Source organism: Odocoileus virginianus, chromosome 5 (assembly GCF_023699985.2).
Source record: "Odocoileus virginianus isolate 20LAN1187 ecotype Illinois chromosome 5, Ovbor_1.2, whole genome shotgun sequence".
Taxonomy (NCBI): Eukaryota; Metazoa; Chordata; class Mammalia; order Artiodactyla; family Cervidae; genus Odocoileus; species Odocoileus virginianus.
This window is the reverse complement of record NC_069678.1, coordinates 39,775,082-39,792,293: the sequence shown is the minus strand read 5'-3', so window position 1 is coordinate 39,792,293 and position 17,212 is coordinate 39,775,082. Positions and strand designations below refer to the sequence as shown.

General features: G+C 38.1%; 1 protein-coding gene and 1 pseudogene across 4 annotated transcripts in view; one reads left to right on the top strand and one right to left on the bottom strand.

Moving 5' to 3' along the window:
* The window catches only part of HS2ST1 (heparan sulfate 2-O-sulfotransferase 1), a 178,638-nt gene extending 162,052 nt beyond the window's left edge, over positions 1–16,586 (top strand). For 3 of the 4 annotated variants that reach the window (XM_020877228.2, XM_020877231.2, XM_070467811.1), the window contains exons 5-7: positions 4,234–4,331; positions 6,717–6,874; positions 7,815–16,586. In XM_020877228.2, the coding sequence (XP_020732887.1) occupies positions 4,234–4,331; positions 6,717–6,874; positions 7,815–8,044 (486 nt within the window). In that variant the 3' untranslated portion in view covers positions 8,045–16,586. The remainder of the gene's footprint in view (positions 1–4,233; positions 4,332–6,716; positions 6,875–7,814) is intronic. The other variant, XM_020877229.2, reaches the window with a different exon arrangement.
* LOC110127167 (putative ankyrin repeat domain-containing protein 19) lies at positions 10,129–12,595 on the bottom strand (annotated as a pseudogene).
* Positions 16,587–17,212: the final 626 nt, after the last annotated feature.

The window sequence follows — 17,212 nt, the reverse complement described above, 5'->3', positions numbered from 1 at the left end:
AACTATAAAGGAGGCAAAACCCAAACTTTTTCCACTTTTATATTGTCTAATAAAATGTGTGGTAGGTGAATTAGGGTAAATGCTAAGCTTTTAAAACAAAGAAATTTGGATGTTTAGGTCGATTTTTTTCCCTGTCATACATAAAAGCCTAAAGGTGAGGGGCCCAGGATCTTAGAGCAGCTTTGCTCTGCACTGCCATTCAGGGAGTGAGGTTCCTGCCACATTGTTACACCCCTGCCCTTCAGGGCTTGCCCTTACGTGCTTGGTTAAATTTGGGTCACCACAGCATCTGCCTTCTAGCTCGTGGGAAGGAAGAAAGTAGAGGCCCACCAGTTTCCTTTTAACTAAGTGACCCAGAACTTGCTCACATTACTTCTGCCCCCAGCTGACTGGCAAAACTTAGTCATATGGCCACGCCTAACTGCAGGAGAAGCTAAACATTGTGATTGGAAGAAGGGAAGAGTGGATTTTGGTGGTAAATCTGTCTCCCAGAGTAGGCTAGCAGATTTTAAAGTGAAGTGAAGTCGCTCAGTTGTGTCCAACTCTTTGTGACCCCATGGACTGTAGCCTACTAGGCTCCTCCATCCATGGGATTTTCCAGGCAAGAATACTGGAGTGGGTTGCCATTTCCTTCTCCAGGAGATCTTCCTGATCCAGGGATTGAACCTGGGTCTCCCACATTGTAGGCAAATGCTTTACCATCTGAGCCACCAGGGAAACTTTTTAGCAGATTTTAAGCTACTGGCCAAAAGTAAACTTGAAGATTATCAGCACATTTGCTTTGTTTGAAAAACAAATACTTTCAGCAGTTTAGAACACAGGAAGTAGGAGTTGGCTAACTTGAGAACTTGGGTTAAAATAGCCATCCCACATGCTTACTCATTAATCAGCTTTGATTCCAATAGTGGATATTTTAATTCCCAAATTTGTCTATATAGTGACTCTCTGGAAACTTTTAATACCACAACCTCTTTTAATACCCTAATTTCTTACATTTAAACAAAATCTAATGTCTTTGAATTTTACACACACAGAATGGTGGTACAGTTTGTGAGTTCACCCACAATCACCTTAGTAATTCATTTCTTTTCTATCTGAGACTCTAATCAGGCAGAGGTATAATGAAGCAGAGCACCTCTTCTGAGTTTCAGAGGAACTATACTATGATCTGGGATTCATTTAAAATTGAAATTGAATAGGCTTGGAATCAGAAACCTTCTGTTATATCATCACTTGGTTTATTGGAACCTGGAACATGGTAGAGATAGATACATAGGTTTTGTTTTTATGAGCTACAAGTTGGCATAAAGGATAATAAAACCACTATTTAGAAAGTGACTTAGACCAGCAAATCTAAATAGACCATCTGGTAAATTTCAGAAATAATATAATGGCCATGGAAATGGGGTTGATTGAGTCTTAAGTATAAACTGAGATGTTTTCATTTTAAAAAATAGAGTGATGTGGGGGCGTGTGGTGTGTTGGGCGGGGAAGGGAATCCTAAGATAATTTTGGAGAACTTTAAGGAACTGTAAAACTGCTTCATGAAAAAATGTTACCGCCCCTATCTTCATCTCAACCAGAATTGTGCCTTTAATACTCATGCAAAATCTCCGAAGTACAGTCTTCCCCAGCCATTTACAAATATTGATTGTGCAAACAACTGATATAACAATATATTGTATGCTATGGAGGACACAAATCCATACTGCATGATCCCTCCAAGAAGTTTTTCTGTAGTTTGGAAGAGTGAACATAATATATATATTTTTTCAAAGTACATGAAACAAGTTCTTTAGATAAAGATGTCTATATAGATATACATACCTGATCCTAAGAGTTGACTATTACAGGGCAGTATATAATTAATTTATATGAGTTTAAAAGAATGAGTGACCTGAGGCCAAAGTAGTCATTGGAAAGATAGTGTCTTGTCTGTTAGATTAGCAGAGGAAAGCACTTTGAGAGGAAAAAATGTATTTAGCAAAAATACATAGATCTGCAGGAACATATGACTTGCTTGAGAGACTATAGACAGGTTCATCTGGTAAAGAAGTTATACATAGAGATAAGACTAGCACATTGAAGTCAGAGTATGAAGCATTCTTTAAAGCCAGGATAAAGAGTTTATGTCTTCTTTCTTTCAATATATTAGAAGCTGTTTACGTTTTCTCAGTAGAGGATGTAGAAGTGACTACTTAGGCTATCTGGTGGTCTAAGAACAGATTGAAGGAAGAGAGGAAACAGAACCTGATTAGAAAGTGATTGTAAGGATGGAGAAATGACATTATGAGATCCTGATGAAAGTAAGATTGAAAAAAAAAAAAGATGGAAAGACATTACCTCGAGGAAGTTGAGTGAAAGAGAGAAAAAATTAAGAAATGTTCTGAGATCTTGAGTCTGAATTACAAGGGGCAATATTGTTGTATTGCCAGAAATACAAAATATGTGGTAATACTGGAAACTCAATGAAAAGGCATGCTAGGTATCAGAAGATATGTAAGAAGTGATTCATCTAGGGGTACAGATTTGGAAAGCTTCTGCCTGGAAATCATAAATTATTACAAGGAAGTGTGAATAAGCTAAGGAAAGGTGTAGTAAGAAAAGACATCTGAATTTCCATACTTGGTAGAAGGACCAAAACATGCCTTAAAAGAAGATAATGATAGTATGTTCAGAAAGGTACAGAGAAGCAACAAAAAGCCCAAAAGGGCAGTGTTCAAAGAAATAGACAAATGCTATGGAGGTCAAGGAAAATAAGAACCAATAAAACTTTGTATTTGACTGTTAGGGAGGACAGGTGGGGAGAGAGAGACAGACATGGATACATCCCATTTATTTAATGGTTATAATGAGCCAGCCAGTCTTTGTGGTAGATTGTTTTACATCCATCATTTTATTTCTTCCTCAAAATAAGACTATGTCCTTGGTATTTAGATGAAGAGACTAACACAAAACTCAAGTTTTCTGGTTCAAGATTCAAGCCCAAGTCATAAAACTTTCCTATATTATGGTGAAGGCCGTCTGTAAAAGATATGGACAAATCATTTGTGGACTGCAGTTTGCTGTTGCCTCTTAAATGTTGCCAGAATAAAGATAATTATCCCACTATTCCTCTATTCATAGTCTTATCTAAGGATTTGGGGTCCTGTTCTCAATAGAGTTTTGATTGAAAGGGACCTTTGAATTTATCTAATTTTATATGAAATGTATTAGAAAGTGAGGTTTAGAGGCCATAATGACTTACTCAAGATAAGGTCACACCTGCTTCTAGAAACTCAGAAGTCTGTACTCTGGATGCATTCTCTTTCTACTCTTTCATACTCTTTCTTTTCAGAATTATCAGGTGGTATTTATAGATGACTACTGCAACAGCCTGAGCTCCTAAGTTTGTTCTCTGGCATTTTAATACCATTTCAGATAGATAAAGCCTACTGTAAAAATGCCTGTGACAGATAGTAGTAAGTTCTCAAGAAAGTGAAGCTGATTTAATTTTAGACCCATAACCTGTGAGTCTCTTTCCCTTTTCATTAATTTGTATGTGTGCTCAATCGCTCAGTCATGTCCAACTCTTTGCAACCACCTGGACTGTAGCCCACCAAGCTCCTCTGTCCATGGGATTTTTCCAGGCAAGAATACTGTAGTCAGTTGCCATTTCCTACCCCAGAGGATCTTCCTGACCCAGAGATCAAACCTGCATCTTTTGCATTTTGGGAAGCCCTTTAATTAATTTAGTCAGATGCATTTGGAGAGGGGGCCATATCAGTCGTTAAGTATCTGGGGTCACTTTTGCTTGTACATTGATGTTTTTGTTCATTTTACTGAGAAAAGAAGGAAGGACTTAAGTGTAGTTCTACTTTATATTATTTTCAAATAATTATTTCCTGAAGAGTATCTTGAGTCTTATTTAATTTACTTTGGTAAGGGGATAGAAAATATAAATACACAGATTCGACATAAACCAGTACTTAATTTCAAGGAAAAATTATTATCTGGGGATGTTCCATTCTTACGGTAAAAAAATTCTCATAAACATTGGTGTGAAACAAAAATATGAGAAAAGCCCACATTTAACTTTGCTCAGTGTCTCAAGTATATTTTTGTAACCTATCACGTTAAGTCACTTTCTCATCCAACTCTGCGGCCATCGATTCAATAACTCACCACATTAAGATAATCGGTAGGCGGAGCTCGGGTCTGTGGCTCACGTGTTCCGCTCTGTGTTTTTTGCAGACCTTTGACGAATGTGTAGCCGAGGGAGGCTCAGACTGTGCTGCAGAGAAGCTCTGGCTTCAGATCCCGTTCTTCTGTGGCCACAGCTCGGAATGCTGGTAGGGAGATGAAGTCAGCCTTAATCGACAATCTACTTATTTTTCTCCATGATCTGTATTTCACAAAGGTGGACGCATTAGTCGAGGGCTCAGTGTAAGGAAGTTCATGAAAGACCAGACCAAAAACAACATGTAATTAAGTAATACCTAGTTTTTTAGTTACCTTGAAGTGCCTTAGAAAGATTCTTCATGTATAAGATGCTTGCCATGATTTCTCAGATGCTGGTTTTTAAAGATTTTTCGTATTATGTGTATTGCTATATTCTAGCAGTGTTCTTAATTAGAAGTCAGGAGTCCTTTCATAAACCTTGTTTTCTCCTAAGCTTGTTGTTTTAGCCACCCATTTTAGATCAAGGAGACGCTTAGTGGGTAAATTATTCAGCTGGTTTTACTGTTAAACTGATTTGACTTTGAGAGAAGCCAAGGTAAAATAAAGATGTTTTATCTTTAGTAGAGTTTATTTCTTCAGGATGTGCTGAGTTTTCAGTTTATAAAAATAATGGTATGTATTTGTGTGTTCTAGTCAATCATTTTAAAAGGAAAGGTAGGGGAAAAAAACAGAAACACATGCAGTTAGTGTCTTCCTTAAAACCATGAGAGATGCAAGAAATGCCTTCTGTTTTTTCCATCATCATCTGAAATGTAATGTTAGGTCACTGTGAACCTTAAGGTCTTACTCAGTAGATTATATCAGCACATAATATAGTTGACCCTTTGAAATCACAAGTTTGAACTTTGAGGGCCCACTTAAACAGATTTTTTCTTTAGTATGTATTACAGTAGTGCATGATCTGTAGTCATGCACTACTGAATCCTTGAATATAAAACGGGATATAGAGGGCTGACTGTAAGTTATAAGAAGATTTTCAACTGGGGAGTCGGGGATTGAGTCTGGTTGGCACCAATAAACCCTCTTGTTCAAAGATCAACTATAATAACATAAGAAGACTTGGACACTTCGAAAGAATGTCTTCTCAATTTTTAATCATTTCCTTACAACAAGAATCAGTAAATTACAACCTGGACACCAAATTAGGCCCAATACCTGTTTTTATAAATAGTTTTATTGAAAGACAACCATATCTATTTGTTTATTATGTATAGCAGTTTTCACATTGCAGAAGCAGAATTAGGTAATTGTGACCAAGACCATATGACCTGTAAAGCCCATCTTGGGCTTTACTCTCTGGCTCTTCATAGGAAAAGCTTGCCACCCCCACCTTAGAACAATAATGTATTTTTCTGTTGGGTGTTACTGAGATTTTAACTGAACTTCTTTAAGGACCTTAGAAATTAACTTGTTTACTTCCCCAACCAGCCACCGACCCTTGGCCATGCAGTGTGGAATCTTAGTTCCACAACCAGGGATTAAATCTTTGCCCTTGGCAGAGAAAGAACAGAGTCCTAGCTGGACCTCCAGGGAATTCACAAGTGTTAGTATTTTTTTGTTGGTTTTTTTTCCTGGCTGTACCCTGTGGCTTGGGGAATCTTAATTGCCCAACCAGGTATCAAATCTGTGCCCCCTGCAGTGGAAATGTGGAGTCTTATCCACTAGATCACCAAACAAGTCCCCACCTTAGCTTTTTAATGGCTGAGAAAACAAGTTTAGAAGGGTGAAAGATACTCGCCTAATATCACACTGCTTAAAGCCAGAGCTTGGAATTGGGACTAGGAAATGTCAATGCTGAAAAGAATCCAAAGGCGTAGTTTATCTAGGGCCAAATCTCTACTAACAGTCATTAGCTGACAATGGAAAAATTAAAAGATCTGTAGCAGAGCCATTCCTTAAAAAAACCTAAATTCATAAATTAAATGAAGATAACCACTACACAAAATTGCTTAGACCTTCCTAGAGAGCTCTTAAAATGAATGAAGTTTAGAGTACAGTTGACCCTTGAGCAAGGCAGGGGTTAATTCCAGTATAACTTATACTTGGCCTTTTGTATTCATGATTCCTTGGATCTGCAAATTCAACCAACCATGGTTCATGTAGTATTAATAGTATCTACTATTGAAAGATCTTGAATATAAGCAGACCTGTGCAGGTTAAACCCATGTTGTTCAAGTGTCAACTGTAAACAAAAATTAGATGTCCTCATACCTAAATCAGATAGGAGGATACATAAATATACATATTTTTTAACTGTTCCTGTTGTGTCGCCTGGTAAAATTTGAATTAGCCCTGCATGGTTCAGCAGAAATTGGAGACAGAGGCAAAGGAAATTAAGAACAGGTGTGCCTCCCGAAGGACATTAATAAAAGGGCATTAAGGCTTTGAATGAGCACATGTTTATCTGTTTTTTCCATAATATACAGTGTCAAAGTCATCAAAAATACTTAGCAGATTTTACAACCAGGTTTTTTATTCTTTTTCTTTGGTTTTAGGAATGTGGGAAGCAGGTGGGCTATGGATCAAGCCAAGTATAACCTAATTAATGAATACTTTCTGGTGGGAGTAACTGAAGAGCTTGAAGATTTTATCATGTTACTGGAGGCAGCTTTACCCCGGTTCTTCAGGGGTGCTACAGAACTCTATCGTACAGGTATATAAAGGATAGTTTTTTTTGTTTGTTTTTTTTTTTTAAGCTGACTTTAACTTTGCCACTTGCAAAATATGTATGATTTGAAGTCTGTTGAGTAAAACTCCAGAAAGGCAGGTATATTGTCCATTTCTCCTCACCATTTTCAATACAGAACAATACATGGCACACAGATGGTGTTCACTAAATGTCTTTTGAATGAATAAACATGCATGAGATGATAATTAAAAGGCATTGTGGGTATAGTGGAAAGATACAGACTATAGTGCCAGCCTTAGAAATTGTGTGATACTCAGTAATGCTGGCCATGCATTCCACCCTTTAGACATGTCTGGTGCCATTTTAGGTGGGGGTAGGACTGGGAGACTGAATCATGCTGGTAATGAGCCTGTGCTCTTGTCTGCTATAATGCTCCTAAAAGTATGTTTCAGTAGCCTTGACAGTATTAAAAATCTGAAGATGACTGTGCTGGTCCAGGCTAATCCTGATTTTTTTTCCCCCTATTCTTTGGTAATATACAATCAGAGGGACTCTTTTTTTTCTCCCTAGAGTATGCATATGCCCTAGCTTTTAATACATAGGAATACAGAATAAAGGTTATGAGAAATCAGTCCAAAGTTTGAAAAATAGATATTTTATATCTTTAAAAACAAACTTGTCAGAACACAAAGCATTTGAGAGTATAAAATGTACAGTGACCATCTACGCTTTACCAAGTGGCAATTCTTTTATTATTTGACATCTCATTAAATCTTTAACGAGGATAAAGATTTGTCTTATGAAGGAACAAATCACTGATTAGGACACTGTTTTTGCCTGAATGATTTTAAGACAAAACAGTTTTGTTACCTGCTTTCCACGTGTCATCTCTTCAAATAAACAGGCATTGATATTTGTGTGTGTTCTCAGAATTTATTTACCTTTTCTCTTTTGCCTTTGTAAGTAGGAAAGAAATCTCATCTTAGGAAAACCACAGAGAAGAAACTCCCTACTAAACAAACCATTGCGAAACTACAGCAGTCTGACATTTGGAAAATGGAGAACGAGTTCTATGAGTTTGCACTAGAGCAGTTCCAGTTCATCAGAGCCCATGCTGTACGAGAGAAAGACGGAGACCTCTACATCCTCGCACAGAACTTTTTCTATGAAAAAATTTACCCTAAATCGAACTGAGTACAAGGTGTGACAGTTAGATTCTTGAACTACAACTTCGACCTTGTCTTTACTTTAGTTCTCAGCTCCACAACTTGGATTGCTGATGGATATATAAGACACTTTGCGTTAGGATACAGACAGTGACATCAAGGAAGTAGATTCTGGCTGATACGTCAGTGGTCCAGGAAGTTTAAGTTTCAGCCTATTTTTCTCTGGTTAAATTTTGGTGGGAGTTATAACCTCCTGCCTGGACAAAACCTACCCATCACCTAAAATAAATACCTAGCAGGTCTAATTGAAGGCTAAAAGCAGTTACAGAAAGGTTCTGATACTCTGTTTTTGATAAAGCATTTTTTCCAACTAACCATCAGCGAAGATGACTCCATCGGCTTCGCCTGAGGTTTGGGTTGTACCCCTCTGCTGGCTGGTGTTAGTAACTGTTCGGCAGTGTGTGCTTCGTTTTCGATTGTTTGATCATGGTTGCTAAAAACGTTTCTGCTGTAGTTGGAATTGCCCATATTTATGTAGGTCATTCTAATTTTATTTTAAAAGTTGATTATTGATGTTAACAACCAGTTTAAATCATTATTAATACTGTATAAAGAATCAAAGCAGTATTTCTTATTCCTGTCTCCCCCAGTATCTAAGATTGAGGAAAAACTTAGAGAATGTTGACATTGCCTAAAGTTTTTTTTTCCCCCCACAAAAAATATTTTCCTTTAAGAAAGATTTTCTCGTCATGTTTAATGGGAAAACACTAAAATGAAATATAAACAGTTCAATAGGGAAATTTTGACTGTTTATCTTTTAGATCATATATTTTCTCTTCAAAATCTACACATGTTCTTGTGATGTTTTCCAAAGTACGTCCTGATATAGATTTGACTCATCTGTGGATCCCAGGGGAGACGTTCTATGGGATCCAGATTCAAATTCAGCAGCAGCAGCTTCTAGTTCTCTAGTTTTATTCTGACCTCTGCCTGCCTTTTATTAGTTTTGTCTAGTTTATTTGCCAATGACTTTCTAACTGTTTTGTTCTTCTAGGTAGAGTTGTTTATATTTTCCTAATTCTGCTTTTTATTAGAAACTTCTTAAAAGGTTTTCATCTTGGAGAGTTCAGATTCCAAGTCTTTAATTCTGAGTTCCATCTGACTTTTTCAGTTCAGTCGCTCAGTTGTATCCGACTCTTTGCAACCCCATGGACTGCAGCATGCCAGGCTTCCCTGTCCATCACCAACTCCCGGAGCTTGCTAAAACTCATGACCAATGAGTCAGTGATGCCATCCAACCATCTCATCCTCTGTCATCCCCTTCTCCTCCTGCCTTCAGTCTTTTCCAGCATCAGGGTCTTTTCCAATGAGTCAGTTCTTCGCATCAGGTGGTCAAAGTATTGGAGCTTCAGCATCAGTCCTTCCAGTGAATATTCAGGACTGATTTCCTTTAGGATTGACTAATTCCTTTAGGATTCCTTTAGGATTGATTGAGGGATTCCTGTAGTATTTCCTTTAGGATCTGACTTCTTATTCAAGCATTATTCTAATTTCATGATTGCTCTAAATTTTCTTGAGATGCTGCTTGTATCTACAAAAATAGGTTGGCTTCTTTTAGTTTACTAAATCCTATCTTGCTCTTTCTTCAATCTACTGTTTATACTGCTCTGCTTGACTGTGTTCTATCACATTCATTTCTATATGACTTTTGAGGTTCACTACTTCTTGCTGCAACTTCTTTTTATTCTCTAGTTTTTCACATTTCTTTTGCATTACTTTCATAGATAATAACTCCTGTCGAAGAAGTTGACTTTTTGCATCCAGGTGCAGACATTTTGAAGATGCAGTTTCTAGCTCCGCTGTAAGATCATCAGCCGAACTTGCACTTAACAGGTTTTTCTGAAGCTGTTCAATTTTGCCTGCTTGCTTTTTGGCTGTGGTTTTAAACTTGCATTTTCAATTTCAAGTTTTTGGATGTGATCCTGTGTTTTCTCAGCACATCTCAGGGCCTCTGTATGTTGATCCTGTGCTTTTTGCATCTGACTTGGGAGTTGACCTAATGTCTTCTTTAAATCCTGTGCCTCATCTTCTAAGTTAGCACAATAACATGAGTCACCTCCAGTGAATCCTCTGACATAGACTTGAGTTAATTTCCTTATTAGCCATTTCTAACTCCTTTTGTTTGGCAAGGTCAGGATTCCATCCTTTAAGATTCTTGCATTCCATTCTCAAAAAAGCTGCTTCTCATGTCATTTCACATTTTTACAACCTGATTCAGATTATATCTCACAGCCTTCAGTTTTATTTCTAGTGCTCTGAGAGTGAATTTAAGTTGTTTTATTTCAACTTCTTACCATATTGGTCTTTTCTTGTTAACTGCTCCCTAATTTTTTCATATAACATACTAGACTTTCTCTCTTCTCTTCTTGCTTTAAGGTGAATCTTAAGCTAAGGAGCTCTCATTCCGACTCCACTTTCTGTTGCTCTGTGATTTTACTTCTTTTGTTTCTGACAGCTCTTTCTGTAGCCCACTAACTTTACTTTCCATTTTAATTTTTCCTCTAAGTAGTTCACAGTGGCTTTTTTAAAGTTCTATTAAGCTTTCATAGAAAGAATTGCACCCTGAATTTGCAACAAGCTACCAGAATCTTAACACCCCTTGCCAAATTGTTCACTTAGCAACATGGAATTCAACTCGCCATCCTTGGAAGCGGTTTCAGATGACTGAATTAAGTCATCAGGGTCATCCACAGAATTAGTTTGCTCTTCGACCTTTTTCTGTTCACTAGATATTTTCTTTGCAAGCTTGCCATCATCCTGATCCACTTTACTTAAAATACTGTCATCATTCATATGCAGCAGACCACCAGTCAGTAAATCGGTCATTTCAAATATTGGGGTAATCACACATTATTTTGGTGACCATTTTTCATTGTCCTTTTTCTTTACTTCCTTCATATGCATGCTAGGATCGCCACTATCAGAATCTTCATTCTCAGTAGCAGGAAGTAGCTGGTTGCTATTTTTTTCTACTCTTTCTCTGCTGAATGAATCCAGTCTTTAGCAGCATCACATATGTTGTTGGATACTTGCATTTCACTACTTTTGTTCTGCTGCTTTTCTTCTTCAACCTTGGTTTTAAAATCTTAACACTTTGTTGTCTGATGTAGGCCATAAATCAACACCAGGTTTGATTGTTGAAAAACCTGCTTAAAGAGTCTTCCTCAGCATTCTTATCCACTGAGTTGCTATTTTGGGGAGGTGTCTCTTTTCTTTATAGTCAGTCATCAGTTGGTGAATCATAACACCACTAACAACAGCACATTCTTCAGCAGTCCATCCAAAGACATCTTGAGAAAAGATGTAAATACCTTGCTGAAAAAGACTGACTGCATTTGACTCATAATTGACAGCAAGCATGAGGGCTGTTCTTTTCATCTTATCAACCATATGTGTATTTGCTGCTTTCTTTACTAAAAACTCCACCATTTGCTGTTTGCTTTCACTTATAGTAAGTAACAGTGGTGTGAGGTCATCCTTGTTCCTGGCTTCTGTTATTGGTGTTGTATGAAAGCAGCTCTGCTGCAAGTGATCATTCTGGCAAAAGGCAGCGTAAGTGGAGAGCAGTGCTGCTACTGACGTTGGTGACGTTTGGGTGGGCACCGTGTTCCAGCAGAATAGTTGCAAACTCCTCTGCTTGACATTCTACAGCCTTCATCAGCACTGTCCTCTTTTCATGGTCACAGAAGTTAGGAAGGTATTTTCTCTCCAGGAGGAGAGTTATCCCTGCTGAACGACCGTTGACACAGGCCAAGTGGAGGGCAGTCCTGTTCATCTTGTCACTGTTCATGCCATTATTTCCAAGCAAGAGAATATGCTGCACTTTGGCTATGTTTACCATGCTGGCAGCTTTGTGGATCTTTCCAGAGTCCTTCTTTCGGATGTGGTACCTGGGCCTGGTGTCTTCTTGGACCTCCCAGTCATTGGAGAAGGTCACCAGCTGCTGCCCTTGCAAACAATTTGAAGGCTGGAAAACATCCTTCTGTTCTCTTGAGTGTCAGGAAAGATGGTATCTTGGAAACTGACTCCATGAGGCTAGAGGCTGTATTCCTCATCTGTCCTAAGGAAGAAGAAATAGGAGTACTCCTGGACCACAGTGTGGGAGTGACAGGAGAAGTAGCCCTGGCCAGTGAGCTTGAGCCTGGAGCATGCTGCCCCACTCTGGTTGCACAGCTTCTTGATCTGGGCCCCGTAGAGGAGCCCCGCATACTGCCAGGGCAGGCAGGTAGCTGCACAGGCCATGCCCGTCCTGGTACAGCGCCAGCACCTTGGTGTACACAATGATCTCAGCCTGCTTGGGGTGGCAGCCCTCACTCAGGGGTCTCCCCTCAGAGGGCAGCTGGCAGCCGTGGGAGGCCCCAAGCCAGCCAGCCAGGCAGAGCCAGGCAAGCAGCAGTGGGTGTAGCATGCTGGTGGCTGCGGCCACAGGGGGTGGGTGGTGGGACTGGCAGGGTGAGCACTGCGCCCGGGGCACGCTAGCCGGGGCCCCAGAAGCACAGCCCTGGGCACTCCGCCCCATGCTGCTCTCTCCACCACCGGGATCCACCCTGCCAAAAGTTTTAGTTAAGGCTTCCACATATTAATATCAAAAAAGTAAATTTAGTGTTTGTTTCTCCACGGGTTATTTGTAAAGCTGTAAACTGAGATATCGGTGACTCCATATTATATCTCCATTAGTGAGCTGTGGTATGGGTAGGATTTTCCTACTTCTTCTGTACTTTTCCTTGTAGACTATTTTTACTAAGGTGCTTTATAATGTGTTTTAAAGCATTGCATTTACAAAAAAAAAAAAAAGGAAAATGCTGTAAATATTGCATATTTTATGTATTTGGACCAAAAGGTTATAAGTAATTAGACAAGTGATTTTGCACCAATTTTATTATGTCAAGTAAAACCATCAGATCTACTGTTCTTATATTTCTCATTTAACTTTACTGTTAAGACATCACTGAAATGAACTTCAATAACCTTTCAATTTTTATACGAAGTACATTATTCATAATCGGGGGCAGTAGTTATAGTGGAAAGAGTACTGGACAAGGAGTCGGAAATCTTGATTTCTTGACTTGGCTCTGCCACTGATCAGCTGTGTGACCTTGGGCAAGTCACTTAACCTCTCTCTGCCTCAGTCTCCTCATCTTGAAATGAGGATATAATACCTGCTGTACCTACCTCACAGGGGTGTTGTGAGGATTAAATGAGATGGCATGTGAAAGCACTTTGAAAATTGTAATGCGCGATATAAATGTAAGGTATTATGGAAACATCTTTAACATATAGTTTCATATCATTCATTTTTTAACAAAGAGAAAAGTTCACTTATAAGCTGGTTGAAAAAAGCAGTTCATCTTGATATATATTTGTGTTTAATAAATATCTTCTCAGTGTTTTATCTTCCCTGTTTCAACAACTATTGAAAATGGAAACACCTGTGAACTCTTACAGATTCACGAGCAGCTGCTTTAGTTCAGGAGGTTGTTCCCTGTTTGCAAAAAGATTTCATTAGCTGACTCAGGGCAGAGGAAAATTTGCTCTTCAAATGTGGAAGACTTTTCTGTTTTTATTTTACATTACCATTCAGAAATGGTAGCTATTTTATACCTCTGGTTTTTAAGGTATATGTTGCAGAATTTTATTTCCCTGTGCATTCTTTATTTCTTCCACTTCTTAGAGTAGCAAAAATAAAGAATTTTAGAAACATTTTCTAAAAGGGTAACCTTTAATATGTTTAGTTTAAATATCCCCAAATAAGGCCTCACCAGACTATGTAGGCATTTCAGAGAGGTTGCTTTAAAGGTTGTTGATTATATGGAAGGAGGAGAGAGTGCATCTTATCAAAAGACATTGTGGACAAATTTAAAGAAAAGCTAAAAGAAGTTGACAGGAAAAGTCATTGTAACACCCTTTCCCCCCTAATAATAGGACAATATTAAAAGTATATCAACAGCATGCTTTTCTTATTTGACTTTCTTTTTTGTGTATTTAATACCTTTTGCAGGCATTTGTTGAAAATATATACAAATGATTTTCTCGCCCAAAAGTAAAGCACCACCTTGGGGTGGGGCATCTGACATTTATCTGCTAAGGAACCCTAGGATGCAGGTTATTCTCTGAGTCCAGCTAAAATCTTAAGGCGCATCAGCTCTTTTAGGTAACTAGAGTAGCACATAGATCTAGGGTCAAAAGATTCAGAGAGTACATACAATTTCAGACTTTGCAAGCCATAGGTCTCCATCACAACTACTCAACTCTGCCATTTTAGTATAAAAGCAGACAACACATAAGTGATGAGTTATGGCTCTGTCCCAATAAAACTTTATTGCTCAAACAGCTGACAGGCCAAATATGGACCATGGGTTTTACTTTGCCAACCCCTGTAGCAGATTATTATTTATGGAGAAATCACTTTTGAATCTGTACTCTACTGGCCTAAAAGAGTTTATATACTTCCAAAACAGCTCCTAACTTATATCCAAAGAATGGCTTTCTGATCCAGGCGGTCTCTCCCACAGATTCATAAACTTTTATAACTTGGATTGCTTCCAGGTGGGCAGGTTTTCTTTCCCAGTTTAGCTGTTCAGAATAGGGGCATTTATGCTATCATCTTTCAGGGTGGGTGAGGAGTATCCTTCCTGGAGACTGAGAAAGGGTTAGGTTTAATCCCATGTGGTCTAATATAGTCCTAGGAGCCTGACAAGTGCAGAGTCCTTATAATACCTAACTTTATAATCAAATAAACAGAACCACTGAGATGATAATGTATTTTTTTAAAGTGGCAAGTGTGATTTTTCTTTTTCAGCCTCTGCGCTTTTTTCAGTATTTTGAAAATAGGGGAAAATTTTTTTTTATATAATACAATAGCAAATTAACCACTTTGAATTTTAAAGATAATGTTATGTGTGTATGTGTGTATATATATATATATGTTTATTTCCTAAAAGAGGGAAAAGTACTGTTTTGTTCAACTTGTATCAACTCCTGTTTTCTAATTGCTGTGAAATGGCAACTATTGATAAATTATTGTGACTTTTAAAATGTAATGGAAAGGACATATTTTGGTTTTACCCAGCTTTAATCTGTAAAGTATCACTTAAATATACTAACAGCAACACATAAAGTATTGTATGGGGATTACTTTTCTATCATCCATACACATTTGTGCAACTTTGAACATATTGGGTGCTTCTGAATTCCTGATGATTGGATTTAAATGACTGAAAATCTGAGAAAAACGTACTGACTTTTAAACTTTGCATTTTATTTTCTATTCTTAAAATTCAGTTAATGCCTATAATTTGAAGTCCACTGTTGCTCTTTCTCAATATATGTCCTATCAGAGATTCCTAAAATTGTGAGTCGCATCTGTGATTTACAAACAGTATTTTGATATTGCAGGTGATTTGCTCATTGTATTTGCATAGTTAGAAAGAAAATAGTTTGTAGACAATGATTCTCCTTTTCTAATAAAATGAAATAAAAATTCTAAAAGCACTAGAGAATTGAACTAAAGGCTGGTTCCCAAATGCATAGCTGGTATTTTAATTGCTATTCAAATTCTACATAGAGAACATCTGTGTAAACCATCTCTCTGGTTTTTCCCATTGATCATTCTCAAACACACCTATGGCCCTAAAATCCTTTATTATGAGAGGCACCCGGTATTGTAACCTTTTATGAAGTTTGTCTTTTAAGAGGTCCAGGTGCTTCTACTTCATGAGATGAAATTTGCCTCTTCATAAGTTAGTGCTGTTTGCTTTGAGAGGAAGTAAGGCAATTGCTGTTAAATTTTTGCATCCATTTACCCTATGCAAAGCTGCTGGATGATGCCAACTAACCTGCTGCTCAGGCAGCCTTTGGAGGGGAAAAGCACCCCGTTTGAGATGCACTGCCAATTCAACTCCTCTGGAGTGGAGCTTGCTTTCTGATTTACTGGAGAGGGAATTGTAAAGATAGAAATGGGCAATCAGTTTGTCAGATTTATCCTGTAATTTAAGTTCATGCAGCTTTGTGACCTTTGCAGTACTATTTATAAAAAGGACCCTGATGGTGATGATCTCTTTTAAAACCCATTGCTGGTAAGCCTATGGTTTAGACACACTGGTGCTGTCTGATTTTTCAGACAGCTTCTAAAGCTTTCTACTGAGACTTAGGTGTGTGAGCATCTCTAAAGCAATGTCGAATGTAATTTTGGCAAACATGGATTGTATATTTTGACTTTCACTTTATAAATACACAAGACAGCTGAAGAAGAGTGCCTTTTCCCCCCTCACGATCCATGTTGGAAGATGCTTGCTCCTTCCTCTGTCTCTGCTTTCTCCTTTCTCCCCCTCTGCTGTTCACTTGATTCATTTACACAGTACTGTTTCCAAGTTAAACCATTTTGTCACATCTGTTGGAGAGATAATCACTCCTTTTCCTTAACATTCTGCCAGCTCTCTGTTGTTCAAGTGTTTCAGTTGATTACCTGATGAAAAAGCTATAAAATAAACACTCGGTGGGAAGGGGAAAAATGGTTTGGTGTCCTGTTTTAATATTTTCTTCCATGGCCTTGATGCTGAAGATTTTTCCAAGTGGAGTCAGTGTTCAGTGTCATGAGCTTAACCTTCAGATATCACTGCCAGCTGAGAGGTACATGTCATCACTGGTCTGTCATGATTTGGGGGTTTATTTGGGACTTGCAAACTGACAGGCCTTTGCTGCTTTTTGCCTTATACTTCATTACTGGTACTGAAATTTCAGAAAATTTACAAGGTATTCTTAGGATATATTCATAACTAGAAGAGAAAAGGGCTTTCAGCTTAGAATAAAAAGGGAATTTGAAAGAAAAATTTAATCTGATTAACATTTCCTGCACAGTTTAGACGTGTCGTAATGTTTCTTTCAGAATACACGTGTCTGCTGATTCTCTTTTCACCCTTAAAGGAGAGACTCTCAATTAACAGATTTCCTGTTCTCGGCCCTGGCTCATTGTTTCAAGCAAGTATTGTATGATACTGTGTTGAGTAAATACCCAATTCAGTAATACATTGTCTAAACAGGGAATTTGGTCTGTATTCACAGAGGCAGAACAGGGAGCATGAATTTGAGAGTCAAATGGACCTGCATTTAGCAGTGTAACTAATCAGTGAAGAAAACA